Raw genomic sequence first — 16,543 nt, forward strand, 5'->3', positions numbered from 1 at the left:
TGCCCCGTGGAGGAGAGCCCAGCCTAGCGCCCCTGCCTGGAGAGCAGCCTCCGCAATCTCCAGAGAGCAAATTAAAACGTGATAATCACAAATGGGTGTTTTCAGGTCAGGGTCCTCTGAGCCCACGGGGATTCCAGCTCCCAGAACGTGCCCTTCCACCAAGGCGGGGGCTGGGACCCTGTTCCCGAGTCGGAGGGGAGGGCAGTGGCCGAAACTCACCTGCCCCCTGGGGGCCTGCGTGTAGGACCCCCCTGGGCCTCCCACGAGGTGGGTGGTGGGCTCATCTGCTGGGGACAGCCGCCCAGCGGGGGGACATCGGTGCTGGTCACCTCACATGCCCCGGGGAGAGACGGAGAGGGGGCTTTTGGCCCAGTTCAGAAATCCTCAAGGTCTGTCTGTGGCGAGAGGTTCAGAACTGAGGAAAGGAGAATGCTAGCCAGGCGTCAAGCGAGTAGCTGTTAGGGTGGCGGGAGACCAGTTAGTCCTTTCGGAGGGGCCGCGCCACTTCCACAGGCGGGGCGTCTGGGGGGGTCTGAGCCTGAGGGGTACCCCAGCGGAGCCGCCCCTGTTCTCAGGGTAGGGGCCTTGCCAACCGTGCGTCTCCGGGTAGCTGCGTTCCTTGTGGCCCGTGTTGTTAGGGTCCAGGAGAGGGGGCTCTGGGTTGCTCCACGTGGGAGGACAGCCACCGGGGGTCGTAGCGAAGCTCTAGGGCCGAGTCTTCCATCCCCCGGTTGGTCCTGGAGCGAGGCCAGGGCCCAGCCCCCGGGGAGTCGGGGTTAGTGGAAATGGCCCCGGGGGTCCCCAGAACACGGCCAGGGCGTCGGAGTCATCAGAACTGTGACAGTAGCAGCAGCTGCTGCCTTGGGGTGGGCGACGCGGGCTGACTGCGGGAGCAGGGGCACTGCCCCATGTGCCCGCCGCTGCTGTCCCCGCCGTGGCCACACGCTGGGCCTCGGGGATGAAGTTTTCCAGATCTTTTGCTATATTTGCCTCAAAAATAGAGTTTCCAACTTGGGACAAACACCTTCAAGTTTGTTGTCTGTGAAACGTGTATTGCTGAATTTCTGAGATCTCTGGGGCTCATCCTGTGACGCAGCCTCGAACGCTCAGCCTCCGTGTGTTGCGCTGCTTGGCGTCCTGCAGGGGCCTGTCCTGGGGCTCCTTCTGATGGAGGTGGGGTGCCCTCCTTGACCCCAGGAAGGACCCACGTCGTCCCGAGCCTGGGGCTCTGTTCCTTGGGAGGCTGGGTGCAGCCCCTCCCCGGGTCCAGGGCACTCCCCTGGTGACAGCGCCCCTGCCTGCGTGCCCCGTGCCCGCACCCCCTCCAGTCTCCTCAGCCCCCCCTTCACCTCGCACCCCGCCTGGGCCATCGCACCCCGCCTGGGCCATCGCACCGCCTGGGCCGAGGCCTGGCCGAGGATCTCGGGTTAGGAAGGCTCAGCCCCGCAGGAGGGACCGCCCGGCACGGGGCACGCGGCCTGCATCTCGTGGTGGTGAAAACGGTCCCGGTTTAGGCTTCATCCCTGGTCTCTGCTCACAGGCGGGCCCTACCTGGCGGCCACCTCCCCAGGAACCTGCCCCAGGCTGGGAAGAGCCTCTCGGGAGCGCCTCTGCCTCTTCCAGCCTGGGCTTGTGGGGGCAGGGTCTTCGCTTCTTTAACGCCTGGGGAGCCAGGGCGCTTGGCCCTGAAACGTGACCCAAATAAGAGCCCAGGGTGTGTCACAGTGGAACCCCCAGTGGCTTTAGCTGGGGGAGGACCAGAGCGCGGAGCTCCTGGAGGCCCCTAGAGCAGCCCAGCCCGCACGCCGGAGCTCCCACGTCAGCTGGAAAGGAAGAGACTGGTCAGCGAGACTTGGGACAGGTTGCTGTTTTAATCCTGCTGTTTGGAAATGAGATCTGCAGAAGCCGTAGCAAGAAGGATGGGAACTCGGCGGCGGGGAAGACCTGGGGGGCGGGGGGCGCGGCTGCCCTCGTGGGATCCCTTTTAAGTGAAATTCTTGGTTGTGTCTGGAAGACACCTCCGTGTTGCTGCCCCTCACGTGCCCCTCCTGGCGCAGAGGGCGACCCTTTTCCTGGCGGGACGTGCTGTAGCCACGCCCAGTGGGCCCAGCATGTGCCCAGGCCTGTTTTCCTTCCCCAGAAACGTTTCATTGGAGAAGGGGTCAGGGCAGGTGGCCTTGGGGACTGAAAGCAAGCTTACACGTTTGTTTCAAAACTGTGCTCGGACTCGCTGTCTGACTGGAAGCCGGTTCCGTCCCGTAGTGTGTAAGCAGTGTGTGGAGCGGCCGAGCCTGGCGCCCCCGAATTGGGGGCCAGGCGCTGTGCCCAGGTCCCCTCATGTCCCCATGCCCCTCAGGCTGCTCCCCGCGTGTGCGTGCCTGTGTGTGCGTGTGTCAGGTGGGCCGTGGGGACTGTCGTGGCAAGGATGGGGGGAGGGCGAACCTCGCCGGCCCCTGCCCTGCCCGGCGGTCTGAGGCAGTCGTGACATATGTGGTGTTCCGAGCTCAGGAGGTGGGTCTGGCTCTCAGGCAGGGACCACGGCAAGCAGGGTATTAGGGTCTGGGGGCTCTGGTGCTGATACTTCCTGGGCGGCAGGAGGGGGGCAGGGTTGGAATCAAGGCGGTTAGGGCAGCAGGGTGTCCCGCGGGCTGGAGCTTGGCACTGCCGTTCAAGACTGGACCCCCGAGACTCCCGGGGGGTTGCAGAGCGCCTCTCACGGGCAGGCCTCTGCTCACCGCACCCCTACCCGGGAGTCTAGTGACAGACGAGAACACCATTCCTACAGACAGAAGTCTCATCTCATCCCTGGGCCTGGTCCCTGATCCAGGGACCAGGAAGAGCTGGACGTAAGGCCACTGGGCTGTGCTTATGCGGAGGCGCCACGTGGGGCGGGCAGCGTCCACGGGGCCACGGCTGCCCGGACCTGCCCCGCCTCGGCCCTGGGCCAGCCGGCCTAGTCCTCCTTGGGCCTCTCCACGGTGAGAAAGGTGTCCACAACGGCAGGCTGCCGCTCAGGGTCGCCGAAGGGCTGCTTCTCACGGTTCTGCTCGGCCCTGGTGCGTGTCCAGGAGGGGGAGCGCAGACAGCCGGCCCTGGGCAGCGGGTGTAGGCCTGGTGGGAACACGGGCTGGGGTCAGTATGGCTTGGGGTCCCAGGTCACTCCTTCAGCTACTGGGCTGGGCCCGTGTGTGCCTCCAGCACGGGGTCGGGCCACATGTTGGGGTCCCCTGGGCACCAGCAATGTGTACATGTGGGTCTGGGTGCAGCCCGGCCAGGGGCTTTCCTGTTGTCCCCAGGAGGGTCCCCATTGCAGCCGAGGCGCCCGCCCTGGGGGTGAGCCTGGCCCGGAGCAGGTGCCACCCCCTCACCCCCCGCCCCCCGCCTGCATGGGCAGTGAGCTGAGAGGGGGGAAGGTCCCTGGGCCCCCATACCCCCGGCGGCTCCCGAGCTGTTTCTGCGGCCTGCGGGCTCCAGCACTTCCTGGGAACTGAGCTGAGGAGGGGCCAGGACTGGTGAACACCACCCGCTTTGTGCTCTGCCTACTTGGGATTAAACCCAAGTAGTGAATTCTGCTTTCAGTGGGACTGTGGCTGTGGCCTTACGTTGGCATTTGAAAAGTGAAATTAAGGAGGGGTAGAAAAATCCCTTTGAGTCGGCAGACAGGTGTGTGAAGTGCAGAAATGGTGAGTGAGATGGTGCCGTGTCGACAAACACTTAAACACGCGTCAGAAAGGAAATCATTTTCCACAGTGGGTCTCCAGGGAGCCGTGCTGGGTGGCCTGAGGCCCCAGGACCCCCTCCAGACCCCGGCAGCAGCCCCACCTGCGGGCGAGTCGCTGGCCAGGTTCTCGTCATCTGAGTCGGCAAAGACCTCGGCCAGCTCCTGGTCGGACATGTCGGTCAACTCGGTGAGGTCCAGGAGGTCAAAGTGCACCTCCAGGGAGGAGACACTGCTCAGGGGCTCTGCGGGCAGAGGGGCGTGTCAGCGGGGCCAGGTGAAGGCCAGTGCGGTGGGAACAAGGAGGGGCTGACCCATCCCCGGCGCCTGCTCCCTGGGGCGCACCCGAGGCCCAGGGACCCACCCCTGGTCCCGGGGAGCACACCGGGACAGGTGAGCGGTACTTACGCCGCCTCTCCGTGACCTGCAGGAGACCCGGTGCCGGTACTGGGACGCCCACCTCCTCCTCGGCCACAGGTGAGTGGCTGCCGGTCCCCGTCCCAGGAACGGGGGTGCCCAGGGCAGCCCTTGGCACCTCGACCTCCTTAACTACCCCTGCAACAGAGAAGGTGTTACCCGGGAGGGGACTGCGGTCTCCCACCGCCACCCCCAGGACGCAGGCTGGGAGGACTTGAGAACCTGGCCCATTGAGCCTTCCCTTGAGGCTCTGGGCAGTGACCGCAGCGGCCAGGGGTGACCTTGGGTCAGGAAGCCAGACAAGGGGCAGAGGGCTTCTCCGAGGATGCTGCCCTTCCCCGTAACCCTGATTTCCAGACCCTTTGCCCTGATTACTTGAGCAGGAATGACCACAGGTCTTGCGGGGACACTTGCTGGTCCTGTCGGAGCCCCCAAGACACCAATACGGTCACCTGTCTCTACTTTTTGGTCCAACCTGGGGTCGGGTGGGCGGTTGTGCATTTCCTTGCCCTTTGGCGCCCTTTAATCCAGAACGGCCCGGCTCACCTGTCTGTCCCGTGTTGTGTTTGAATCCACGTAACACGTTCTCACATAAAATGATTCCCGGACGGTGGACGCAACAACCCCTCCCCACCGACCACGCCTCCGGACTGGGAATGTTACTCCAGGGTTTTTTCTATGCAATTCTTGTTTTTATGTAATGGCTCATTTCATGTAATTTTTTGTCGGGTGAGAGGCGAGGCCCCTTGGGGATCTGCTTGGTGGAGACTGTGCCACTCAGGGGCGGGCCCTCCACCCCACGGAATGCTTGCTGTCACCAGGGCAGACACTGCTCCGTCACGCCTCCTACCAGCTCCTCCAGAGCGTTCCAGGGCCCTCCGCCCCACACGGCCAGGGGTCCCAGTCGTCTGGCAGGCACGTGCCCTGAGGCGACGGGACCCCTTGGCTCCCTGGCGTCCCCACTGCTGCTATCTCCTGAGCCCACCCCCGACAGAGACCCCACCTGCCCCCAGCTGGGGGACCCCCAGCTGAACAGGTGCTCAGTAAAGAGTGAGGAACGCCCTCCCGCTCCCTCAGCAGTGTGGCCGGCCATCCCGGGGGTCCAGCGCCGAGAGCTGGGTGTGGACGAAGCCACAGGAGCAGCTGCCAAGGGGGGGCCCGCCAGGGGGGCCCAGTGCCGACAGCTGCCAGTGAGGGGTGGGCCTGTGTGGCCAGCAGCCTGGCGGGCCGCGCGGGTCTGGAGGGTCCCCGGCTGGGTGGGGTTTGCAGCTGCAGAGCTGGCTGGGTCGCCCCTGGCTTCTAGGAGGGAACCGCTCCCTGGGAAGCACGGCTGAGGGGAGGTGGGCCTGCTGACTGGCGGGGACTGCCTGGCTCTGCCCTGTGCCGTGTCATCACTCAGGGCCCGGGGCTGGCCCACTGGACTGGGGCTGGGGATCTGGTCTCCGCCTTGCTGCCGCATTTGGAGCGTGGTGTCTGAGCACCCTTGGAGGGTAGGGTTACACCCCCTGGCGTCCCGGCCCGCCCAGCCCAGCAAGGACGCCTTCCCGACCAGAGGGCACGGGAGCTGGGGTGAGCGGGGAACCTCTCCCGAACCTCAGAATCCCTGCTGCGGGTCGAAGGCCCAGGAAGCCCCTGGGGACCTTTGCTCTGCAGGACAGTGTTCTGCTTCCTCCAGGGGGGGTGGCACAGCGGCCCGGGTCCCCCTCCCCCAGGGCGCACGCGTGCCCGGAGCGCCCTGCTCTGCTTCCACACGTGTCCCGTCGTGGCGGGCGGGCGGCTGGGGCTCCGGCTAGGTGCTGCCGTTCCTCTGGAGCCTCCCGGTGGGGCAGGTGGCTCTGGGTTAACAACAGGAAGAATGACAGTGGCTCATGGTTTTCTGTGCCAGGCCGAGTTCCAGCAATATGTTTTTCAGCTAGTGTCACGACCAGCTACGAGGAAGGGACAGTGGGTCTTGTCCGGTAACACCGAAGGGCTCAGCTTGTTGAGCGGGAGCTCTCAGCCACCACCTGCCGGCCAGCAGAGGGAAGGGAGACCCTGACCTTGCACCCACAGGGAAGCTAGGCCCTGACCAGGTGGAAGGGGACTTGGCATAAAAGCTGGGGCAGAGGCGGGGGTCTCTGCTCATAACGGCCCTCTCTCACCTTACCTAGAAAAGAAAGCGCTATTCACCTGTGCATCCGGCAGATTCCTGAGCGGGACTCGGATGGACAAGATAGGTGATTCCTGCCCTCTTGAGGTGGGGCAGGGCTGGGGAGCCCTGGGGGCTGTGGCCCCGCTTTGGGGACAGGTCTGAAGGAGGGTGGGAGCTGGGTGATAACTGGGGAGACAGCACTATCAAAGGCCCTGAGGGGAGCATGGCTGCCTCTGAGGGATGGCCGGGGTGGGTGAGGGCAGGGGGACACCGGTGGGGAGACACCTCTGGCTCCTCTCTGAGTGAGCTGGGAGGGTTCCGAGCTGAGTGGGGCAGACTCTACCTGCATGTTTATGGGATGGGACGCAGTTCAGGTGGGAAGGAGGAAGTCCACAGGTGCTGAGATGGGGGCAGGGCAAGGAAGCAGGACCTCTTCCCCATCCAGCCTTGGGTTAGGGGGCTGGGTATGCAGATACGCCTCATTATAGATCCTAGGATCCAGGGGTCCCAGACAGCCCAGGACAGATCTCCAGCCCCTACAGGCACAGTGGCCTTTTGTACTCATTGTAAGAAGCACATTTTATCAAATTTCAGCATCCCCGAAACAGCAAACCATCTAGTCGATGGTGTCACAGAGCCAATGGAGTATGGTAATGGTGCACTTTTAAAGTCACCTTATGTCTACTTTTTTATTCTTTTCAGCTCCCTTTGGCAGTGGTCTGGTCTTTATTTTGTAAATCCTGGTGTCCTGGCCTGTGTCAAAGCTGTGCAGGGGAGGAAGAAAAAGCAGAAGATGCAACTTCTGGCATCAAGGACACTGATCTTTTGGCTGGAAGGATGTGAAGGAAGCAGGACCTTTGCTTGGTCCTTGTGCACAGTAGGTGCACCGTAAATGCTGGTTGAATGAATGAGCCCAAGACCCCACCCTAGAGTCACTAAGCAGCTGTGCTAGGAATCACATGGGTCTCTCTGATACCCTCTCGATAAGCCCTTGTAGGAGGAAGGGAGAAATTCTTCCCGAGTGAGACCCCCTGCTCTTCCTGGAGTGTGAAGCAGAGGAGTGACCGATCACACAGGCAGGCACAAGGGCAGGGGTCCTTGGCAGCCTGGCCAAGCCGTAGGCTGGGTGGGTTCAGCAGACCCCAGGGTTGCCCAGGCCAGGGCAAAGGTGAGCGGTGTTTCTGATGCCCCAGGGTCAGCAGAGCACTGGCAGCCTGGCAGAGCCCCCAGTGAGGGTGTGAAGCCCCTGGCCCCTGCGGGGGGCCTGCTGCCCTGCCCTGCGGAAGCAGCACCCGTGTGGGGAGGCTGGAAGTGGCGGCCCAGGGCCTGGTATGAACGGATACGATAGTGTTACCCTGTGCTACACTGCTGACCTATTTTCTAGCACATTCGTGCCAAGAACTTGGCCCAAATCTCAAGTTCCCTGCTGTGTGCCCAGGGTTTTTCCCCAAGCATGGAGGAGGTGCTCTGCACATACCCAACACGAATGAGTGAAGTAATGAAGTGAATGAATGAATAGCATAAAAACCAGCATGGCTGCAGGGAGGGAGGGATGGGCACTGTCCTCCATTTCCCCGGCCCCTGTCCCTGGAGTCAGTGCTCCTCCTTGGAGCATTTTGAGGATGCCGGGTGGGCCCCGTCTAGGCTCAGCCCCCACAGGGCCGGGCCCAGGCCTCTCTCTCCCAGTCGGACAGACTTGGAGGTAGGTGGGCTAGAGACTCGGTCTCCCAAAGGCACCTTCGAGAAGCGCACCCTGTCCTCTCCCCTCCATGTCTGTGCACTTTGATATTAAGAAATTACTGTTAATTCGTTGAGGTGCAAAAATGCTGTTTTAATTATAAAAACCTTATCTTTTAGAGGTAATTTCAGAGATACTTAAGGATGAAACAATATGTCTAGATTGGCTACAAATTACTACTGAAGGAAGGTGGGTGCAGGCGGGTGAGCAGCCGGCAGGTAGCACGGGGTGAGGGGCGGGGGGGGGGCTTTACCATACTGTTCTCTCTACTTGTGTGTGTGCCCCTCTCTCCAGAGTAAGTTCCAAAAAGTCAGCAAACTCAGAAAATGACGGTCACAGCTACCCATGCATGACGCCCCCATGTGGGCAGGACGTGGCTACGGGGTAAGAAGCGCGTGAAGGCCACCTCCCGCTGCTGTGGCCCAGCCCCACCACGGTGCCTGCACAGAGGAGGTCCCTGGTTAATAACATGTCTGAGCACTGCATGAGTTAGGTCTCTGGGGCTCCAGTAAGTGACGTTCAGAAATTGAAGGGTCGTTAAGCTCCCCCCCCTCAGGCCTGCCCTCTGCTCCCTCTCTCTGCAGGCAAGGGGGGGGTCTCCACTGAGAGAAGGGGACACGGAGCTCAGAGGGGCCTGGCTGCTTTGCCGGCATCCCCAGCCCTTGCTCTCCAAACCTGCCCCATCAAATCCTCGCAAAGCCGCCACCCGGAAGCCCCGGGGTCCTCGTACTGCCAATGGGAAGAAAAAGCTGGATCCCTCCCACAAACAGGAAAACAAAGAAAACCCACACCCACTAGCCCCTGAGTGTCTCTGGTGGTGCTTGGAGGGAGCGTGACATGGGCCCCTAGACAGCCGTCTGGAATGCACCTGCCCAACTCAGCCTGCAGACAGAGCAGTAGGTGGACCCACTGCTGCAAGACACCTCCAGGGCCAGCATTTTGGTCTCCAGAGCAGGCCACTGGTGTGGCTAGGGGACCCCCAGCGGACCCCTGTGTGGTCAGGGAGTGGCTCCTTGGCATGGGACCTCCAGGAAACCCCGGGTGCATCTGGGGCCTGGCTGGGTGGGTGGAGGAGCCCGGCACTTTGCATCCAAGTTCCGAGGCCGATGGCACAGGAAACCCCTCCTGAAAGGTTCCTGGGAGGTTCCTATGAACCTGTCCTAGGAAAGGTTTCCCTCCCACCGGGCCAGGGCCAGAGTAGGGCCAGACTCCAAGGGGAGAGACCCCCGGTACATCTCTACCGTCCCGACAGCTGGCAGGGGCCGTGAAGAGGGGTCACTCCGTGCACACCTGCCCTCCCAGATGTGTGAGCTCCTGGGCCTCGCCCCGGCAGCCAGCAACCCCTGCCGGCGTGGGAGACCCGCAGGCGGCGCCAGGTGCGCCCCCCGCTCCGAGCCCCTATCTCAGCCTGGTGCCCCGAGGATCCCGGCCGCGGCCTCCCCGCCCTACCCCCAGGGAGGCTCGGCTGGGCCGAACAAAGCAGACGCGCAGCTAGGAGGGCAGCATCCCCCCCACGCCTCGCTGACCTGCATCCCGACTCTGGCCCTGGCACGCCCCATCTTCCAGATCCCCGGCTCCGCTGGGAGGGGGCTCAGGACCAAGCTCTGGGCCAGCCACTCAGGGGCGCGCCAGGCACCGCTGCCCGGGTCGGGAGCGCGGAGGACGAGGGGGCGGGGACGCGATCCGTGCGCCCCCCGCCCAGCGCGGGGGCCGTTCCGGGCGGTGCCCCCGCTCGTCTTCCCGGGCGCGGCGCACGAGGCTCCCCCCACTTCGGCCCGGCGCAGGGGGACTCGGAGCTGCCGGTGGGTCTTCACGGCCCCGGGGCGTGGCCGATGTGTGGGCCCAGGGGGAAGGGGCTGCGGGCCGCTGCGGGGAAGGCGCAGCTCGTGGGCTCCCGGGGGCTGGGGCCGCACTCACCTCCCGGGCTGGCGCCCTCCGGGGGCTCCATGCGGCCGGCAGGGCCTGGGAGGGGCGCGCGCGGCGGCGTCGTCACCCGGCCCGGGCGCCCCTGCAGCTGCGGCGGCGACTCGGCCCCGGCTCCCGGCGCAGCGCATTGGGGCAGCAGCCGGGGGGCCGCGGCGGCGGGGAGGAGCCCGCGGGGCGGGGCGCGCAGCTGCTCCGGGGCCCTGTTCTTCACCCCCCCCCCACCCCGCCACCCCGTTCTCTTTCCCAGGCCCCGCAGCACAGGTGCGGCCCCGCCCCGCCCCGCGCGCGCCCCCTGCCGGCCCCTGCCCCTGAGGACCCCCTCCCACGCGGAGGCTACCCCCTCCTGCAGACCCACCCCGACCTGGCCGCGTCCCCCAACGCTGGCCCGGCGCCTGCGGCCCCTGCGCGCGCCCTCATTCAGCAGCCGCGCCGGCTTCCGTCCGTTTGTTCTCCCCCGCAAATCTGTGGGCCGCCAACTACGTGCCGGCGCTCTGCGGGGTATGGAGGGGCGGGCCTAACACCCTAGGGCCCTTAAGCCAAGAATTGCAGATTGTGATAAATGCTATGGAGAGACACGGCGAGGGGGCGGGGGGGGGGCGGCGAGAGCGTCTAAGGGCTAGGCTGGGGGCAGGGGCGGGGGGAAGGGAGGTCAGGAGAAGGAGGCGGGCAGAGAGGGGGCCCCGGAAGGAAGGCAGGCAGGGTCTGGGCGTGCTGAGAGCACCAAACGGTTCGATGGAGCCCCACTTCCAGACGCTGGACCCTGCACGAGGCCTTGGAATGCGGCTTTGTGCCAGGCCCTTGGTGCATTAATTCTCCCGGGGAATCCTTAGAAGACGGGATCCTGATTTTCCAGGTGAAGCTGAACACAGGGTAGGCAGCCGACCAAGGTGCCACAGCCGGGCGCTGGAAGCCAGGAGATCCAAATGCAAGCCCATGGTCTGCACAAAGACAAAACAAACCGAAGAAAAGCATCAGGGAGACAGAGTTTGTTCCCAGCTGGGCGTGGAAAAATCCGCAGAGGAGGGAGGTATGAACTTGGTGTTTGCAGGAAAGGCACCCTCCCAGAGGCAGGTTGTCCGTACAGCTTCAGCCAACCAAGGGCCTCACCACCTGGTCCAGCTCCAGTCACACGGAGCCCATGGACTTTGAAACGGTCAGTCAGTGAGGCAGGCTAATAGTTCCCATTTTTCTTTAGTTTACAAAACAAACAAAAACAAAAACTGCTAAAATGATCTCATGACCCACGAGGACAAGCCGCTGCAGTTTGTACCCTGTGCCACTCCAAGAGGCAGGTCAGCCCCTTGGGGACAAAGCTGAGCTACAGGGTGGGTGGTGGGGACATAAGGAGGTCAGGACAGTAGGTGGGCACTGGCTGCTCAGACTCAGCTGGGGTGGAAGTTTGTATTGTCTCAAAATGGTCAGAGCAGTATTTCTGATTCCCCGTGTCTTCCAGAACCTTCTGCTCCCGTCAAGACATTCCCTGTCTGTGCCCCTTCTGCTCGAACCTGGGCAAGCTTGTGGCTGCTCTGGCCAGTGGACTGTGGCAGGTTGATGCCATGTGACTTCCAAGGCTGGGTCTTAAGTAGGATTCAGCTCTTTCCGAAGGCTCCCCTGGAACCCGGCCACCCTGTGTGAGAAAGCCCAGGCCATTTGAGGGGCCACTTGAGTGTTTTCTGGCCCACAGTAGCCAATGAACCAGACATAAGGTCTCAGCCAGTAGCCAGGCGTGAGAGCCTGCCTTTGAGCCACCCCCAGGGGTAATACGTAGAACCGAGGTGGGCTGTCCCCACCGAGTCCCAGCCAAGTTGCAGATTCATGGGCAAAACAGATGTTGTCGGGCTTCCCTGGTGGCGCAGTGGCTAAGAATCCGCCTGCCAATGCAGGAGACACAGGTTTGAGCCCTGGTCCGGGAAGATCCCACATGCCGTGGAGCAACAAAGCCCGTGCGCCACAACTACTGAGCCTGTGCTCTACAGCCCGTGCTCTGCAACAAGAGAAGCCACCGTAATGAGAAGCCTGCACACTGCAATGAAGAGTAGCCCCCCGCTCGCCACAACCAGAGAAAGCCCGCACGCAGCAACGAAGACCCAACGCAACCGAAAATAAACAAATAAATAAACTTATTAAAAAACAAACAAACAGATGTTGTCACTGTATTTCATTTGGGGGCAAGCTGTCACACAGCCATAGTAACTGTAACAGTATTGGTGTTTATTAATTATCCCCATTTGACATATGAATAAATGGATACAGACGGAGTCTTGTCAAGGGCATCCCAGCTGGTAAACAGCAGGTGATCTGACTCCAGAGGCCAGTGCTTATTTTTAACTTTTCATTAAAAACATTTTCATGTAAATCAACTATACTTCAATTAAAAAATAAACTAAAATAAAAAAGGAAAAAATCCATTTTCAGACAAAAGTAGAGAGAATAGCACAGTTAACCTACGTGAACCACCATCCAGATTCAACGGTTACCAACTCATGGCTGATCCTGATTTTTCTTTACTTTCAATGCCTCCCTCTACTGCTGGGTTGTTTTGAAGCAAATCCTATATATATTATGTCATTTCATTTGTAAATACTTCACTGTTTATCTCTAAAAGAGAGTCTAGGCTTCTTAAGCACTGTGTTATCCTAACATCCAGGCCTCCATCGAGTTGCTGCTGTGGTCTGAGGCAGTTTACCTGGATGACCAGGTACGTGGGTGTTAGGAAGAGCCAGGTATTAGACATAGGTCAGTGGATTTGTATGTATTAACATTTGGTCTTTGATTTTACAGGAAACTCAGATGCCACTTATCTGGATTTCCGAGATGCACAGCTTGATGCTGAATAAAAGTATCTCAAGCCACCCATGTCAAGAAAAGGCTCTTTTCTAAAAATCTGAACTCAAATATGAAAAGCACAGGTCGCTGTGGGTCTTATTGGGAGCCCAGAGAGCTGGCAGCAAGGCCTCCCTGAACTATTCATCTCTGCAGTGCACACTGATAAACCACGCCGTGCTGTTGATTTGTGACAGATGAATACCCTGTCTCATTATCCTGAGCTAACCCTCCTATTCTTGCCCTTTTTGTTGAAAGGAATTATTGTTAATGCATTTATTTAATTCAGGACTCCCAGCCAGACTTCTAAAGCAAAAAGCCCGTCAGCATGAGGCACCTAGCGTATTGGGTCTGCAAAGTAAGTGTTAAATAATTATCATTACCCCATTGTGCTACCCAGCTGCACTGTCTCACCTGCCAAAACCCCTCTGGGAGGACCCCATCTTAGGGGAGAAGACCCCTATCAGGCCAGAGGTTTCTGACACAGAGGCTCAGGCTCTTGTCTGCCCGGTACAGTGACACCACCAGACCTCACAAAGGCCTCAGGGCTGCTATAAATAAATCACGGCCCTGTGCCATACAGTCCCTCCAAAGGGCTGTTCCTTTCCAGGAACGATCAGGGCTTGGGTGGGCAAACAGGAAGCCCCCCAGGCTCGTCGCTGTGGCTCTCACATGCCTGCCCCTTTGTGGGTGCCTGAGCCTAAGCAAGCCCAGCTACGGAGGCACATTTGTCTCCCACCTGAGCCTTGTTTCATCATTCACACCCTGCTCCCAAGGAAGCTCTCCAGGGAGAGAAGATTCTTCTCCATCCCAAAACTGATGGAAAAACATGACCTCATGCAAAACCACTATTTAGGAAGATGCTAAAGTTGAGAGTGTAGAAAAAAGACAACAAATGGTGTGTAAAGACAGCACCTTGCATGTAGGTAATTGGGTGGGAGGAGGGATTGGAAATTTGCTTTGGAAATCTTAAAGCGGTTAGCAGTTTTCAGAGCAAGAGCTTAGGAAAGGAACCTGATGACTTTTTTTTTTCTGCAGTGCGTGTCTGGAAACCTCTGGCAAAGGTTTCTAGTTTTTCCTCATCACAAGGACAAGGCCTCTTCAGGCAGACCGGTTAATTTTTGTGAAGGGGAGACTTGCTGATTGCAAAACTTTGGACCCAGCTGGAACATGTTCTCTTCCCTACTTTTGTTTCTTCTGAGGGTTTGTGGAAACCCAGCTATCTTCCAGCCTCAGGTGGGAGGAATCTTCAAAGATGGGCAGGGGTGGGGGTGGGGTGGGCCCAGGGGCAGAGCCTCAGCCTGAATTTGAATCTAATTTGGAAAACGTCGCGGTGCATATCTTTCCGGCCCCTCCCGTCACTCACTCACTGAAATTATGCACTGTAGGACCCGTACGCACGTACAGTAAGAAGTGGATGGAAACAGTTCCTCCCACCTCCATGGAGCTTAAGTTCTAGTGGGGAAGACCCGCAATAAACAAGACACGTCCCGCAACGAACGCGTTCACGGGCGTCGTGGAAATCTAGCTTGTGGATGACGCCCAGCTGCGGCCCAAATCCAGTGACTCAGCCCAGCGCGTTGCTGGGGACGCGCTCCCGCCGTTGCCAGGCCCTGACCCCTCGGGCGGACTCTCGCGAGGGTCCTCGAGACTTCGCGCGGAACCTAGCAGCGGTTGCCTGGAGACCGCGCAGCCTGTGCTGTGTTGGCGCGTTGGTCTGTGGGTCGCGGCCAGCGGGACTCCGGAGCCATGGTGAGGAGGGGTGGGGGTCTGGTAGGGTCCGCGCCGGGTGCCTGGGGCTCGGGGGCCTGCCCTGCGCGCAGGGAGACCCCGGGACGGGAGGCCTGGAGCTCTGGGGTCCCGGAACTGAGGGCTTGGCGCTCTCGTGGAGTCCTCGCGGGGAGGGCCCAGGGTGCTGCGGACCCTGGACCCCGGACCCCGCACCCCGCACGCACCTGGAGCTGAGAGACCTGGGCTCTCCAGGATCCTGTGCTCACAGGGGCGGGTGGTCAGAGAGCACCCGCCTCCCCCGCCCCCCAGATCCAGGGCCTGGTGTGCACGGCGTCCAGAACAGAGAACTTGGGTCGAGGGGCTTTCCTACCTGGAATGGAAGGCTCATTGATGAGATCCTTGGGACCTAGGGTCTCACCTGGCAGGGGCCTGGGACACACAGGTCCTCCAGTCTCTGGGGTCGAGAGCCCGGGGCATACCAGGGTGGTCAGAGGACCCTGTACACCGGAGGGTCCTGACAGCGGGTCCAGTGCCCGTGGAGTCCTTCGGGCCAGAGCTTCAGGGTAGAGGAACCGCTGTTTCCTTGGAGAGCCCGCGAGGAGTGAGGCCGGTACTGAGCAGAGCAAGGCGGGAGCTTGCTGCCTCTGGGGCTCTCCATCCCGACCCCTCTCTGTGGTGGGGCTCACAGCTGCGCCACCCCACCCCCGCCATGATGTAGGGGTTGTCGGTAACTCAGTTTCCAGGCAGGGTGGCCATCAGCTGTGGGAGGCAGGGACGATGCCTCTCTGTGGGGGAGCCCCAGGGGCTGTACTGAGCGGCGGCCGCCGGCTGACTGTCCCTGACGCTGGGTGGTGACAAACCTTCAGGCTCTTCTGATGGGGTGGACTTATTGGAGTAGAGGGATTGGAAAGAGGGCATTGTATTAGGAGTGAAGATTTCCGTGGATGGGTCTTTTGAAAGTCAACTGGAAAAAGACCACCAAAATACATTACTTTTACTAGCTTGTGGGAGTATAGGGTGATTTTCCTTTTTTCTTTACGTTTTGTAAGATTTCCACCAAAACTTTTTTTGTAGTGAAAATGTTACAGAGTCACGTAGATGCGCGTACACACACACACACACACACGCACACACGCACACACGCACACACGCACAAGCATGGGCCACAGAAACTCGGGAGAAGTAAAGGCAGAAGGATAAGGAAATTCACCATCTGCTGAGCGGCCCTCGGGAAGGGAGTGAGGGTGGAAGGTCTCCTCTGGCACCTTGTTGAAGTTGTTAAAAGCGGCCTCGCCCCATTGACAGAGCCCACAGTGAGTGCCACGGTCTGGTCCGGCTCCCTCCACCAGGGTTCTCTGAGGTTTTGTGTTTTGAAGGAAGGAACCCTCATCTTGCCAGCTTTGATTGTTGCTGTGAGGCACCTCTCCCTACATTCACTGAACAATTTATTGCAGGTTTCCTCATGGTGCTTGCCAAGCATTATAACCAGTGTGGTAACGTTTGACAGTGTGGTACTGGGGAATCTTCCTTTTTGAGGCCGAGTAGACTTTGCATCCACACCAAGGAGGTCTCTGCTATATACTAAGGAACAAGTTTCCCTCCCTTCCTTTCTGAGGGAAAACAATATTCTCTTCTGAGAAGGCAGATTTCTCCTTGCTGCTCCAAAGGTGTCAACAGAATGTGCCTGTGGTTAACGGTGGGAAACCTTAGGGCAGAGTGATGTGGTCTGGGTGGGAGCAGGAGACAGTGGGCAGTCAGATGGACGTTCCAGAACAGGAATTCCTCTCCCAAGCGGCCCCGGGAGGGAATCAGCCAGCCAGAAGGCGAGCTCTAACCCAACCATCTATTCTTCAACCGAAGGCGCCCAAAAAGAAAGGGAAGAAAGGGAAAGCCAAAGGTACCCCGATCGTTGACGGTCTCGCTCCGGAGGACATGAGCAAGGAACAGGTGAGCGGGCTGGCCTGAGCCGCGGACCAGCGCTCGGTTGGAGTGGGATGGGTTTGCTACTCCGCGCTTCTAGGAGCCTCTTTCAGACCGCTGCCCCCGCTTCCGCGTGCAC

At 60.4% G+C, this 16,543-nt stretch overlaps 3 protein-coding genes across 7 annotated transcripts in view; 2 read left to right on the forward strand and 1 right to left on the reverse strand.

The window, feature by feature from the left end:
• Window positions 1–13,974, forward strand: part of LOC309648688 (uncharacterized protein) — a gene marked incomplete at its 5' end in the record, with an annotated part of 21,090 nt that extends 7,116 nt beyond the window's left edge. Inside the window, 6 exons of the mRNA XM_082437609.1 lie at window positions 4,149–4,195; window positions 6,286–6,351; window positions 6,969–7,143; window positions 9,257–9,380; window positions 10,784–10,957; window positions 11,814–13,974. Of these exons, the coding sequence (XP_082293735.1) occupies window positions 4,149–4,195; window positions 6,286–6,351; window positions 6,969–7,143; window positions 9,257–9,380; window positions 10,784–10,957; window positions 11,814–11,938 (711 nt within the window). The 3' untranslated portion in view covers window positions 11,939–13,974. The remainder of the gene's footprint in view (window positions 1–4,148; window positions 4,196–6,285; window positions 6,352–6,968; window positions 7,144–9,256; window positions 9,381–10,783; window positions 10,958–11,813) is intronic.
• On the reverse strand, window positions 1,853–10,472 carry DBNDD1 (dysbindin domain containing 1). Its single transcript, XM_082437622.1, has 4 exons — window positions 9,922–10,472; window positions 4,127–4,273; window positions 3,823–3,963; window positions 1,853–3,111 (listed from the first exon to the last, which is right to left on the reverse strand). The coding sequence occupies exons 1-4, from the start codon at window positions 9,950–9,952 to the stop codon at window positions 2,954–2,956; spliced, it is 477 nt and encodes a 158-aa protein (XP_082293748.1). The 5' UTR covers window positions 9,953–10,472; the 3' UTR covers window positions 1,853–2,953.
• A 380-nt stretch (window positions 13,975–14,354) lies between the features above and the next one.
• DRC4 (dynein regulatory complex subunit 4) overlaps window positions 14,355–16,543 on the forward strand; it is a 31,947-nt gene continuing 29,758 nt past the window's right edge. For all 5 annotated transcript variants that reach the window (XR_014256637.1, XR_014256638.1, XR_014256639.1 and 2 more), the window contains exons 1-2: window positions 14,355–14,505; window positions 16,345–16,431. Coding sequence is in view for 1 of the 5 variants with exons in the window: in XM_082436867.1 (XP_082292993.1) it covers window positions 14,503–14,505; window positions 16,345–16,431 (90 nt within the window). In the remaining 4 variants the exon portion in view is untranslated. The remainder of the gene's footprint in view (window positions 14,506–16,344; window positions 16,432–16,543) is intronic.

The sequence above is a fragment of the Balaenoptera physalus genome, assembly GCF_965194825.1.
Source record: "Balaenoptera physalus genome assembly, chromosome: 19".
In the NCBI taxonomy this organism is placed as follows: Eukaryota; Metazoa; Chordata; class Mammalia; order Artiodactyla; family Balaenopteridae; genus Balaenoptera; species Balaenoptera physalus.

Excerpts from the sequence above, each read along its gene's own strand:
- DBNDD1 (XM_082437622.1), bottom strand. The coding sequence starts at position 9,952 with ATGGAGCCCCCGGAGGGCGCCAGCCCGGGAG. Across the intron at positions 4,274-9,921 it reads GGAGGGCGCCAGCCCGGGAG|GGGTAGTTAAGGAGGTCGAG; the intron begins GTGAGTGCGGCC and ends TCTCTGTTGCAG. Across the intron at positions 3,112-3,822 it reads GGCCAGCGACTCGCCCGCAG|GCCTACACCCGCTGCCCAGG; the intron begins GTGGGGCTGCTG and ends TGTTCCCACCAG.